The sequence below is a fragment of the Ochotona curzoniae genome, unplaced genomic scaffold (genome assembly GCF_017591425.1).
Source record: "Ochotona curzoniae isolate NIBS_2020 unplaced genomic scaffold, NIBS_Ocur_1.0 contig_2210, whole genome shotgun sequence".
Lineage (NCBI taxonomy): Eukaryota > Metazoa > Chordata > Mammalia > Lagomorpha > Ochotonidae > Ochotona > Ochotona curzoniae.
In genome coordinates, this window is record NW_024465369.1 from 41282789 (window position 1) to 41296122 (window position 13334).

Sequence of the window (13334 nt, forward strand, 5' to 3'; positions counted from 1 at the left end):
TCCTCACCTTGCACATGTCAGGATTCCCATATGGTACCGGTTCTAATCCCCGGCAGCCATGCTTCCCATTCAGCTTCCTGCTTGTGGCCTGGGAAAGCAGTAGAGGATGGCCCAGAGCCTTGGGATCCTGCACCTGTGTGAAGAGACCTAGAAGAAACCCCTGGCTGCTGGCTTCAGATTGGCTCAGCTCCGACCATTGTAGCTACTTGGGGAATGAATCATTGGACGGAAGATCTTCCTCTCTGTTTCTCCTTTCTCTAATCGGACTTTCCAATAAAAATAAATCATTTTTTTAAAAAGCTGGGCGAATGTTATTTTTGCCTAGGAAACACGATTGTCTACTTTTGATACTGTACATAGAATCTGAATAAACACTAACACAAACTCTCCAAGCAAGCTATTTTCTAAAGTGATATTGCAAATGTTAAATAAATCACTAACAAGGAAAAAAAAGATTAAATTCTATTCAAACCTATACAACACAGAAGCAAAATGAGGAAAGTGAATAAAAGTATGACTCAAGGAGTTTTCATTTTGGAGATAGACAGTAATAATTACAAATTATGAAGTAACAGGAAGTGATCAGGAAGTAAAACAACAAGGAAAAGAAGTGATCACGACTACTATTTAGACACACTTGAAAGAAAAAAAAGCGTGTCATAGATCCCCACGCACTCTGTAATCACAGAAAGATTCAAAGCAACTCACTCCAAATCGCTATCAGGAAAAAATGGCAAGGGCAATTGTCATGTAATGTAATCTCTTCTTTCACGTATTTGCCTTTTCTTATAGGATTGCCAATCTTTATACATATGTTATAGAATATTTGGAGCCTTCAAAATGTACGGATTTTGGAGTATAATTTCTACTCTTCAGGACTTCTTCAGGAAAGTAAGACAAGAGAGTGATGTGTTGATGCTGAGAAAGAATGCTAACGAGACAACGGTGTGAAATCAAGTCAGATGAGATTAGAATTGGACAAGTTTAATCATTTCTCAGCCTGATGATCAAATTCTCTTGCAGGACAGGGTACTGAGATGTCACTGCCTTTCCTGTCCTGCAAGTGCTTCAACCTTAGGAATCTTAAAATGAAATCCATCATGTCCACTTTCAAACCTATTGTTCTTTTTCCTTTTCACCACTCCCTGTCCCCAAACAAGAAATGCTTTCTTTCTAACTTAACTTTCTTTTCTATATCCTGTAATCACTCCAGGGCCATGGCCAGTTGCTCCTGTCTTTGAATTAGGCGGCAGTATCCCTAACTCTTATTTTTTATGCATATGCTTTTCGATTCTCCTCCCATGTCTTACCCAGTCCACCCAGAAACATCTTGTTCAAACATATTTAATCATGTCATTGCTTTGCTTTAAACGCCATTGATGCCTCTTCCCTGTCCCCAAGAAGTATCCGATTCTCCAAATCACTGAGTATTGGAAAGATAATTAACCATCTTAATCATATACTGTTACTTAAAGGAAAATAAAAGAAACTTTGCACCTAGAAATCTCTCCAGCAAGATACGATGCATGAATATTTACCATGTAGGTTTTTACTGAAAGGCAGGTAACACTGGAAGAGAATTGCCTTAGGCTATTGCCGTCTTCTGTGGCTCAGCTTCATCAGCTTGCCCAGTTTGCTGCTTGATAAGATCAACAGTGACAAGAAGCAGTTCCTAAGCAGAGCTACAAGCAGCAACAATACAAAAAGACTTGGTAAAATTTTCAAAAGTTAAAAGTATGACCCTAGAAGGCAAAGAAAGAGCAGGATGATAACAAATCATACTTCCTTGTCAGTTCTGCCCAGGAGACAAAATTATTTGGTGATCAGGGACTTTCATACTCTCCAAGCTGGCAGGGATCAAGGTTATACCTAGAGAAGCATATTTAACGTGAAGATAATGACCATAATGAGATCTAACAACTTCGTTAATACAAAAGGTAGCCGCAGGAGACGGATGTGCCTATCACACAGAGGAGAACAAGGACACACAGCACATCTGCCTCCACATATCTCAAGCACTCATTTCACTTTTTTTTCAACTGCTGGAGGCAGAAGCTTAATCCACAAGGTCACAGTGCCCCCTCAATGACTCACTCAGTAGGTGGGTCATGTTTAGACTTGTGTTACTACAAAAGACAGCACTAACTCTAGTACAGCAAAATGACTGGCGGCCGAAGTTCTCCGTGTGTACAGCTTACGCACAGCACAAAGGCATTTGGCCAATGGGGCAGGTGGATTTATTATTACACCCAATGCTCCACATAAACAAGTTAGAAGACCCTGAATCAGCCGAAAAGAGGCACAGTTTTAGAATTCAGCACAGAGCAAGTGACTTTTCTAACTGGTCTCATGATTCTGAATTCAACATAAGCAAATCCAAAAACACTTCCCACTGACAGCAGCAAGCCAAGGCTACCTGCTCACCCCAGGGAGCGCCACAGCCGGGCCCACTGCACTGAGGATACCAACCATGCTCTTCAGTCTGATCTTCACGCTGCCTTTTCCAGATTGTTGTTGTATGAATTACATTACAAATCTACCACCCCTCAAATTATTTATGACACCTTCAACAGGACAATCTCTAGAGTCTGCTTGTATTGTGGAAACAAGAGAAGGAAATGATACAGAGAGCCATGGGCTTAACACTCATTTTCTTCTTTGATTTCTATACCAATATGTTAGCAGAAAAATAGCAATTCTTGCCAGATTTTTCCATAAATTTTTCTGATGCTATTAAATAAAGTAATCCATTGGGGATGGTAGCAGATGGGGACATGAAACTTGCACTCGAATACTGAAAACAAAGCTTGTCTACATTCAGATACAGGATTTTGGCGTAAGTCAAAACAAAAAGTAAATATATTTTTGTTAATGCGGTGAAATCTATTTTAAAATAAGTGTATGGAAAATGTTACTTTGTATTGTGTATTATCTAATTATAATTTTTCACATCATAAATCAGTTCAGTCCTATACAGAACTATTTTCTAATGAAGTATTTACCGCAAAGAATGTATTGCGTTAAGTGGTGTGAGACCATATATCCCATGTTAATAGCTAGGTTCACCCTCCCAGATCCAACTCCTGACTCCACATTCTTACCAGTGTAGACTATTGGAAGCAATGAAAAAAGATTCAAGGAATTACATCACATGGAGACACGGATTGCACTCTCATTTCTCAGCTCTGGCCCTTGGCCAGCCCAGGCCATTGGAAGGCATTTCAGGAACTGAACAGACAGTTGGGGGTTGAGTAGAACTCTAACACTCACTGGTTCTCTCTCACTCTCTTTTCCTTGCAAATAAAAATCTAAACAAATTTTAAAAGGACTTACACAATATATAATTCATATTCCATTTGGACTCATCAGTGCACACAGGATATGTTAAAACAATTGCCACACTGGGTATGCAAAAGATAGGTTCTGTTTCTGCTTCATTATTTCATGTAAGTTTTTTTTCTTTCTGGGTGTGAATTATAATATACTACATAATTATATGTAAAAGAGGCTAATAGCATCATGACTGTTTCTATGGTAGTTTACAACATATGAAGTCAGGACTGGCATGGTGGCATAGAATCTAATTTATCTGTTAGAGCTGGCATCCCAATATAGGTGCCAGATCATGTCCAGGCTGCTCCAGTTCTAATCCAACAATCTGTTGACAGCCTGGAAAGGCAGTGGGAGGTAGCCCAAGATCTTGGGCTCCTGCAGCCACATGGAAATCTGGGAAGAAGCTCCTGGTCCCCAGCCTTGGATCAACTGAGCTCTGGCACTGCAGCCATTTGAAGAGTTAATCATCAGTTGGAAGGTGCCCGTTTCTCCTTCTCTCTGCAAAAATCTGCTTTTCAAACAAGAAACAAATCTCTAAAATATACAATAAATAGTCATGTACATATGCTATTTTAAATCACAAAAGATTAAAGCTATTCAAGTATCCGCATGTGTATCCAGTTCTTCATACAAAATAGGAAACATTTTTTACGTTTAATATCAAATTGCAATCATTTTAAATGGAAAAGATGTAATTGTATAGCTTCACCTGTAGGAGGCGCATTAGGCATCTAATAATCCACACAACTGTAATTCCAGTTTGCTCTGTTTTTGTCTATGAGCACCCAAAGGTAACATTCAACAACATTTACAAATTCAGAAACAAAGACTGTGTCTTTTCCCTCTTCAGTACAATTGTTTTAGGAAGGCAATAACATTGCCATCATTTCCTATCTCAGTTCAGTCCTCATCCACCAATTGCCTTTGTCTAATCTCTCTTCCTTTTTAGTCTCTATTCTACTGGTAGAGACATTTCAACTAAACCAGATATTCACACTGTAATTAAAAAAAATCCAGACTGTGTATCAGTGCATGATGATTAAACCACTGAGTTTAATACAGAGATCCACCCATGATCTGAACTCAAGCTTCCTATGGCATACATTATTAGGAGCCATCCTGGAAGTTATTTTGCCCTTCCCCTTCTCATCAGAACCTACGTGTAGTTCCAGTGTCTTTAGAAGAACGAGTCTACCCTCTGCCCCCAGGAAGGTCTTGATGAATAGGAGAATGATAGTTCCAGAATGGGCACAGATGCACAAAGTGAAAAAACATTTTAACCCATTTTCAGAACTGAAGCACGCTAGGCCTTTACATACACAAGCTCTTCACATCCCTCTGGACATGAATTAAAAAAATCCAAATCACTAGAAACTACTTTATGCTGACAGAAAGCCATATTTAAGAGCAAGGAGAAACTGAAGAAGCTAGAGCAAGGCAATGAAACCAATTCACAAAGTATTGCAGGTTTAACACATGTATTCTCTACTTGTTCACACAGGCTGGCCTTCATTCCTGAACTTTTGCATTAAAAAACGTCCAGTCCAGATGCTATTTTTAAATCTTTGATTGAACATAATAGCACCTTCAGAGGTGCCAGAGTTCTTCTCTATACACACACAACTTTGTAATATTCAGTTTCAAATATTTATTTCAATACATTATATATAGCAAATGTCACTCAAGTAGGTATGACAGTTTATTCATCCTGTGTTTTGCACAGTAGTTAACACCAAGCACGTAGTCTGTGAGAGATTCTGAATGATATGTAATAACAACCCTCGGAAACTGTGTTGTAGCACTCACATATTAAATCAACAGCACAAAATTACGTTACTGAGTTTGCCAACATATTCATTCAACTTTTGTCACATCCTAATCTCAAACAATTCCTCATCTTTAGAAATTCTCTGCAAGAATGAATAATATGTCTGTATCTTTTCGCTCAATCATGAATTAGTCTAAGTATGGTAAAAATCACCAACACCAAAGGCTAATGTCCTTAATATTATTTCAGTTTGGAAATTCCTCCTGCTGTTGGTTTTCTTGGATGTGGTAGATGTCTATGTGGGGATAACTGACTCTTCCACAAAGCTTGCCTTTTCTTGAAGAACTAACACCCACGTGTGAGCCCCAGTCATCTTTCTTACTCTGTGGAACTCGAGACCTTGCCTATAGTTGAACAATACCAGATCTGTCAGTAGGTTTCCTATGTAGGATTTTCCATCAGTGAAAATTTACTGCAACTTTACAATAGTATAAGTAAATCTACACAGGAAAAAAAACTAGAACAGTTATATTCTTAGCAGATTTAACTCTTTCCCTTCATGACCTGGAAGGGGGAGGGGGAGAATGAAGAACAGCCCCAAACACGCCAAGGAACTTGGTCGCCAAATTCAATTTAAAAGGGCATTTCTGATCTATTAGCCTTATTAATTATCTACTTTCCTTCTATGTAATCAACATATCTTATTTTAGACAATACTTTTAAGCTTTTGGCTAAGTCCATCTAAATCAGTAATCAAGTGCTTAGCTTTGACCTAACCAGTAGGGGTCAGAGTCAGAACAAAAACAGTCTAATGAAGGATTCCACAGAAAGACCTCAACTATGTGTATGTGAAAAACCAACTACTTGCCAAACTACAGAAGAACATAGAAATTGCAAACATTTCAATGAAAATATACAGTGTATTGTTTTTTTTTATCTTGCCTTAAAGGTTACTCTTAAAAAGATGTAAAAAGGAAACATGGGCACTTTAAAAAAATGACATGATTTTAACCAAACAAAATGAAACAGAAAAATGAGTTTATAACCCTGGAGCTGGATGAGTAAAGTGCAGGTGTGCATAGCAAGGCTTTGCACAGTACTAACCATTTTCCATGTTTGGATTAAGAGCAAATTCAGCGGATCCTGCTTCTGCACAGTCGTCTGCTGAAAACATTTTTTTCTGGAACTGACTTACCTGTTACCTCAGTCTTTATTCCTGCAAGCTTCAAGAGAGGTTCAACCTTCTCGTAATAAACCTGGGCAGCTCCTTTCCTGTGCCTCTGAGGGTTGAGGAGTATTTGTAATGACTTCGGTCTGTTGGAAAAGCCTAAAAAGAAAACAAAGGCTACAGCACATGGTCGGCAAGTTTTCGTTTCCTTTTCAAATGACTCGCATGTCTGTCAGGATGTTATACACATGTATTTAGTGTTCACTAGTTTTATTTCAAACATTCCTGCTTTTCCAACATAATATAGATATATCCTATTTAACATAAGTGATTTGTAATAAAGCACTTTATTTATGAAGGAAGATTTAACGAAAGCAACTCTGCAGTAATGAGGCAGAAATTACATATATACACTAAATCCAAAAAAAAAAATCTGATGTTCCTTTAGCACTTTGTTCTTGGGGCGGGGGAAGGGGAAGCACAAGAGACTGTAACAAATAGATGGGTACATTTCTCTTTAGATAAACATGCTTATTATTCAAAATGGGTACCCCCATGACCCCAGGGCTTCCAAAGTCTGACCTGCTGATGAATTCAGGGCAGAAGAGCAAGCCTGGACGAGCTGAAGACAGCACCCAGGACAAGGCATGGTGGTAACTAAAAAGATGGTTTAGGTCAGAGTTCAAAGCTGAAACGAGGCCAGGGGAGAAAGGACTCCTCTCCTGGGGCTCGGGAAAGCGAGGTCTCTCAGCAGGGACTCGCTGATAGCACTGCTTCACAGTTGGGGCTGAGATTTGATACTACAATTTCCTGGGCTTACAAGATGCTTATCGCTCAGGACCCAGTTGGAGCAGGTGCAAAGCAAATTTTCAGTTGTTAGGAAGGGGCAGCAGGGACAAAGAAGCCAAAGGGAAGCTGACAACAATTTCTCTTTCGACAAACTGCTCTCAGAGAGCCGTTAGTTACTGCCGTTAGTAACTGCCGAAGCAGTTACTGATGCCCACTTCTAATAAAACCATGACTAGTTGCAAATGTGAAATATCCATTGCACCAAGTCAGTATTTTTATACCTCAAGTGAGACAACATTTCATTTCTCAACACACTGAACAAAATCCATTGCACATATGTTTTTGAATTCAGGAAGAGTTAGAGAAGCACCTGCAGCCATGCTGAATATTTAAACATTGCCTGTAAAACTGTGCAGGTCTGTCTGTTTGGGAAGAAGCTCCTGCCAGCCTCTCAGTAACCCTGGCTCAATACTTCAAAACCATGCTCAGTGCCTTCTCCCCCGCCTAGGTTCTAGTGAACGGTCCAATTTCTATGGCCATGCCACAGGGTGAACCTTTGCTCTTCTCTCACCCTTCTGCTGCATGCTCTAGCACCACAGTTTGGACAGCAACACACTGTTTAAAAAGCCGCCACCACCGTTCTTTACTGCCTGGAATCCAGCCTGGAGCCTTTGGAATGACTCTGAGACGCCTCCCCAGCCCAACTCCTTCCCTTCTCCCTCCGTTTCTCTCCTGCCCCTCTTCAGGAAACCTGTATTGAATATTTGTGCTAAAAATTGGGAAGGGCAAAGTGATGGGGCTAAGGCCCTTGCTTTAGGAGAGGAACAGAGAGACCACAAATACCCAAGAAAAGCACAAAGCAGTATAGAGTGGTATAAACTTAGCAGGCACAGAAAGAGTGCTGGGTACAGTTAGAAGGATGGTTAGTTTTATTAGGATCTGGATACAATTTCAAGAAGAAATTACTAAAGTGGGAATTTGGGCTCATGGGATTTTCAGCACCCAGAATCTCCTCCCATCCCTTCCTCAAAACAGCTAGTGAAGGACACAGGAGATAAAACTGGGCAGTAAGAACAATTTGAGCAAATGCATGAAGCTATGAAAATCCAGGTGGCTATTATGGTCTCTTTCAAACACCTCATGATGGTGCAGCCTCTATGTATTATTATTGTTTAAAGCCAAATCAGGTCTTTCCTTGTTCAGGCAGTTTTTTTTTTCTTTCCTTTCCACTTCATCCCCATCGCCACTTTTCCAAAGTTTTCTCCAAAGTTTCACCAAACCTGCTCATTGGCACCTTTGTTCATCACAGGCAAAATTCATCTCGCTGGTTGGTTTGTTTCTACTTTATTCCATTTGCCTTGCAATCTGTTTTGGCATATCTTTTGTACCAAAAATCTAATAAAAACCCAGTATCCTGAGACTTCCACACAAATCAATCCTGGTCAAATGTAAAAAGCTAATATAATGATAGGAAAGTACTATTCTGAATTTTTAAACACCATGAGTAACACTGACATTAAGCAAAAGGCACAAAGGAAAAAACATGTTCTATAAAATAATAATTATTAAAAACAGAAGACATCATACAGTGAGAAAATCATCATATTCAAGCTGCTACAAGATTCAGGACTGCATGCTTAAACCATCTAGTGATAGTCAGTTGAGGACAAAGTATTTACATATTAAACCCAAGCTCTTTTCATTACTGTAATTACCAAAGGTTGAACCCTTTAAAGGAGATAGCAATTCAATGCAATCTGCGAGTCTGGTTCAGGTCAAAACAAAATATCATAAAGGACAATAGTGCTAGCCTTTAATAAGGAAGGACTAAAAAGGTAAATCCAAAGCTTATTTTTATTAAAATAGGACAGAGACCAAAAAAAAAAAAAGCTCCAAATCCCAACAACCTAGAGACAGATTAAATATCCAGATAGAGTTTACAAAGCCCAGTACATTTTCAGAACAGCCTACCTATTTGTCAAACAAGGGCAGACCAAGGAAGGATCGTGTTATTATAAAAGTTCTACTTATATTTTTTCCTCTTCCTACTTATATTCATTTATTTCCAAAGAACTACATTCCTGCTTTGTTGCAGGTCCAGTTATAGAAATTCTTTCACTTAGTACCCAAGAGTAGCCTCTGTCATTACGAAGCTTTCATTCAGATTACAGTAGCCAAAAATAAAGAAGTGAGTTTATAAAAGGCAAAGTTATGATACGTTGTAAAGACAGGAATGAACTCAGTAGTGAAAAAGGTAGGTGTGAGGCGGGGGAGGGCAATCCTGAAAAAGGCTTTCTCAGATCATCCAGAGTCTTACAGGCATTTTCAAAGGATGCTGGGTTTCGTTGAGTAGCAGAAATGCCGTGAATGTTGATTTACATAGCAACATCATCATAGGTGTTAAACCATCATTCTGATAACTGTATAGAAACTAGATGAAGCTAGGGCCAAGGTCTGACAAACCTCAAAACCCTCGCAATATTCCAAGTAAGAAATGAGTGTGCTTGTGCTGGGATTCTGAAAAAAGTTAGCTTCTGGATTTTAAAGGTGGAATTAATCTGTGTTTTTGTTTTTTAATATGGGACATGAAAGAGCAGAGTCAAGGAGTAGCAAAGAGTGTGACCAGGTACAGTGAGAGGAGAAGCTGTGTAGAGGTCCAGCATGACCTGACTGCTGTCATTTTGGTACATAGACACACTATTCCCATATAGGTGATCCTGACAGTTAACCCTTCTCCTATAACATAAAAAGTTAAGATAACCTGCCCAACATGCCATGTCAGGCACCAACTCCCACAATGTCTCTTACCTAACACCTGGTGTGTTCTGGGGGATGTATACACACACTGGTTAGACATAAACTACCTTAACTGTCTTTGCGTATAAACCATCTTTAGCCCTGAGATGTTAGTGGTCCTCTCATCTTGCAGCCACCCAACACAGGTCCCTACTGAGTAAAATTCTATGCAATTCTGGATTGTTTGTCTTTTTCTTCTGCTTCTGGTGCCTTTTGCATTTGGCAACCACTTCTTATACACTTCTTAAATAAAGGGTTTTCCTGAAAGTAGCATGATCTCTAATTATGGTCTCGCTGGGGTTGAAGAATCTTGGGAGTTGGGTTAATAGATCAAGTGAACTAGGAAGATTTATGGCAATAGGTTGAAGACAGGATAATTGAAAACAAGATCAAGAGTTATTGATGATGACCATAAGATCTGATTAATGATCATAATCATTAGAACTGCCTTAGACTCTGAAAAAACACTGCTTCTGGGCATAAAATCCAGATACTTGGTTTCAGCAATCTTAAGTGGGCTTCAAGAGCTCACACTTACCATAGGTTATCAGATGCTGCTGTGGGTCTAAGAACCACACTTGCAGAACCACTGTTCTATAAATACACTAAGGGAAAATGTGGATGAGGTAAGTTTGGGTCAAGATTTTTGAAGGATACAAGACTACAACCTAAGAGAACATCTGAAAGCAGAAATGTATAGAGTTGCAAGGCAGTGTTTGCACAAAGTGTGAGATAGGAATTCAAGTCTTCAAGGATTATTAAAGAATCTCACTATACAGGAGTGGCTAGAAGCACCTGATGCTTTGAGCTTTGATGCAAAGGATTAAGACAAAACAAAAAATGATCTCCAAACAGCAGTGAAATGGAAGACTTGAAATTATTTCCATAAGCTCGTGGGATAATACTCGAATCATACGGCAGAGAAAGCAGCTATCACTGGAGAGAACATTATGGGAAGCTATGTCTGGCTACCAAAATAGGAGCATGAGAAGAAATGCTGGGTAAATGGCTGAAGCTATAGGTTTTGTTAAGAACAGATTACCCATTCCAGATGGAGAGGACAAGATAGTGTCAGATTGGGAGAAGCAGGAAAAGAGTAGGACAGAATCTTAGGCATTGAGAGTGGTGTGAAAGGGGTAAGAAACGATTTTAGCCATTAGAGTTATTGAGTGTGAAGGTGGTAGGTGAGCAACCCTTGCCCCCAATGACATTTTCTTTATTGTCTTTTGTTAATTTGCTATTTTCATAATACAGATTTGTAGACATAGGTTCATCCTTCCCCTCTCCCATCCCGTTTTTCCCCTCCCACCATCTGACCCCATGTTATCACAATAGCATCGTGTCTTCGTAGCCTACTTTGCTGTTGGTGGGAGTGTGGACTAGCACAAACACTGTCAAAGTCCGTATGGAGAGTACTCAGACAACTGAAAACTGATCTGCATTATGACCCAGCCACGCCACCCCTAGGAATATATCTAAATGAAATCAAATCTACATTTGAGAGAGCGAACTGCAATGTATGTTCACAGCAGCACAATCCACAATTGGACTTGCTTTATTGTAGCCAATGTCAAAGCTTCAGAAGCAGCAGCATCCCCCAGATCTGAAGAGCTCCAACATCTCATCCTTCACAACAGTTTGGAAAGTGCTAGGATCTAAACCTAGGTCTATCTGAAACACCAACGGACTTCAATGTAAATTATATGTACTTTTAAAAACTTTAATCTCTATGAAATGCCAACCGACTCAACAAGAGTGGGAATTCTCATAAAATTGCTTTGCTCTTCAGAATGTCCACATGAAATTTTCACTCAATCCAGGGAATCCACATGGGTGACAAGGAATTAATTGCTTGACCCATTATTGTTGCTTCCCAACATCTGCACTAGAAGGAAATCAGAGTCATAAGCCAGAGCCAGATATTGAACCAAGGAACTCCATGGTAAGATGTGTAAGTCTTAACTGCCAAGCTAAATGTTTGCCCCCAATTATCTGCATTAGATAATCACATACTGAATTCTTTCCTATGCTGTTAATACACACACACAGTGCAGAACTCAGAATTTCCTTGTTCAGCACATTCCCTGACTTCTGATGGTTTCCTTCTTGAAGAACAACTGATATGACTTCAAAGAATCCTCTAGAAATATTTTGTGCATTAAAAAATTCCATGTATATTCTGTGGCATTTCATGTGGCAGGTTTCCTACATATTATTCTATTTTGCTTTTTCTTTTTACTACATTTTAGTGATTCTTTAATACTACATCTGATCCTGCTCAAAACTGCCTAGTATTCTTTTGTATGCCTAAAATTCAATTTAGTTCACCAGGACACTAGGTATGGAATTTAGCCATTATCAATTATTAATCTTTGTATTGCTCACCTTTCCTAATATTTGTCCAAATTTCTCATCTGTAATATGGGGATAGAAAAACACTTTCTGCAAAAACCAGGTATAGTCACTAATGTTACTGATACATCATTATTAAATATTATTAGTAAATTAACTAGTAAATACAAGTAAATGTAAATCATTTACTAATAAGCTATTAGTAAATATAAGTTTAGTACTCCTTAGGATTACAAAAATTTTCTCTGGTGGCAACAAACATATGTAAATTTTCTATGTCTTCATCAGTCAGTGGAACCATTTTTCATTCCCTAAGCTACCTAATAACTTATTTTATCCTGATGTTACAGGGCACTCCTGATGCTTCCTGCATTACATAGGTAGTCCTTCTACCAGAGTGATGCTGTATTGGTAAAATGAATAGAATTGATCTCCCTTGCCACACTACTTCATTTTTCTCATCTGTTCACTCACTCATATTCACATGTATGTTATGTACTATCTATATACAAAGTTCAGTAATATACTCAGGTCATTCTAAATACCCAATTAAATTAAATTATGAGGAAGGTTTTCTTCCCTCATAATAAAACTTCAGAGTTGAGGAACAGAGGCAGAAGGAAAGAAACAACCTACCTAATTTCAGTCCTTAATTCATACATCCCTATACCCAGTTTATGGAACTTAAACTACTAGCTCAAGGTTTTCGCTCCCAGCTAGAATGAAAAATGATACAGTCAGTCCCTCGTGGAAAGCAATGGTGTGTAGGATATATAATTATTGAATAGGACTTTTAGTTAAGGCAGTAAGTAGCACTGGCAGAAATATGATAGGTTGAAAATGTATAAATCCATGTCTAAGATAAGCATTCATAGCAGCAAGGACAAACCACCTTTCCTAATGGATAGGATTCAATGGGCCAACGTGCCACCAGGTGGTTGGCTGGATTCCCTGAAACAGGGTGCCATACACAGGATCCAGCCTAGCCTGTTTGCCAGCAGAGTACTTGCTGATAGCACAATCAACTGGATGAGAAATGCTTGTCAGTGAAATCATATTTCTCCTACCCCTGCACTAATGCCCCTTGGTTTAATACAACAATTATGCAGGCCGGGAGTTGGCTTTTCA

The 13334-nt window shown here is 39.0% G+C and overlaps 1 protein-coding gene across 3 annotated transcripts in view; it reads right to left on the reverse strand.

The window, feature by feature from the left end:
* CERKL (ceramide kinase like) overlaps positions 1-13334 on the reverse strand; it is a 119006-nt gene that overhangs the window by 22773 nt on the left and 82899 nt on the right. For 2 of the 3 annotated variants that reach the window (XM_040971815.1, XM_040971814.1), the window contains exon 3: positions 6297-6428. The exons of the other annotated variant lie outside the window; for it this stretch is intronic. In XM_040971815.1, coding sequence (XP_040827749.1) covers positions 6297-6428 — 132 coding nt within the window. The remainder of the gene's footprint in view (positions 1-6296; positions 6429-13334) is intronic. 3 annotated transcript variants of the gene reach the window in all.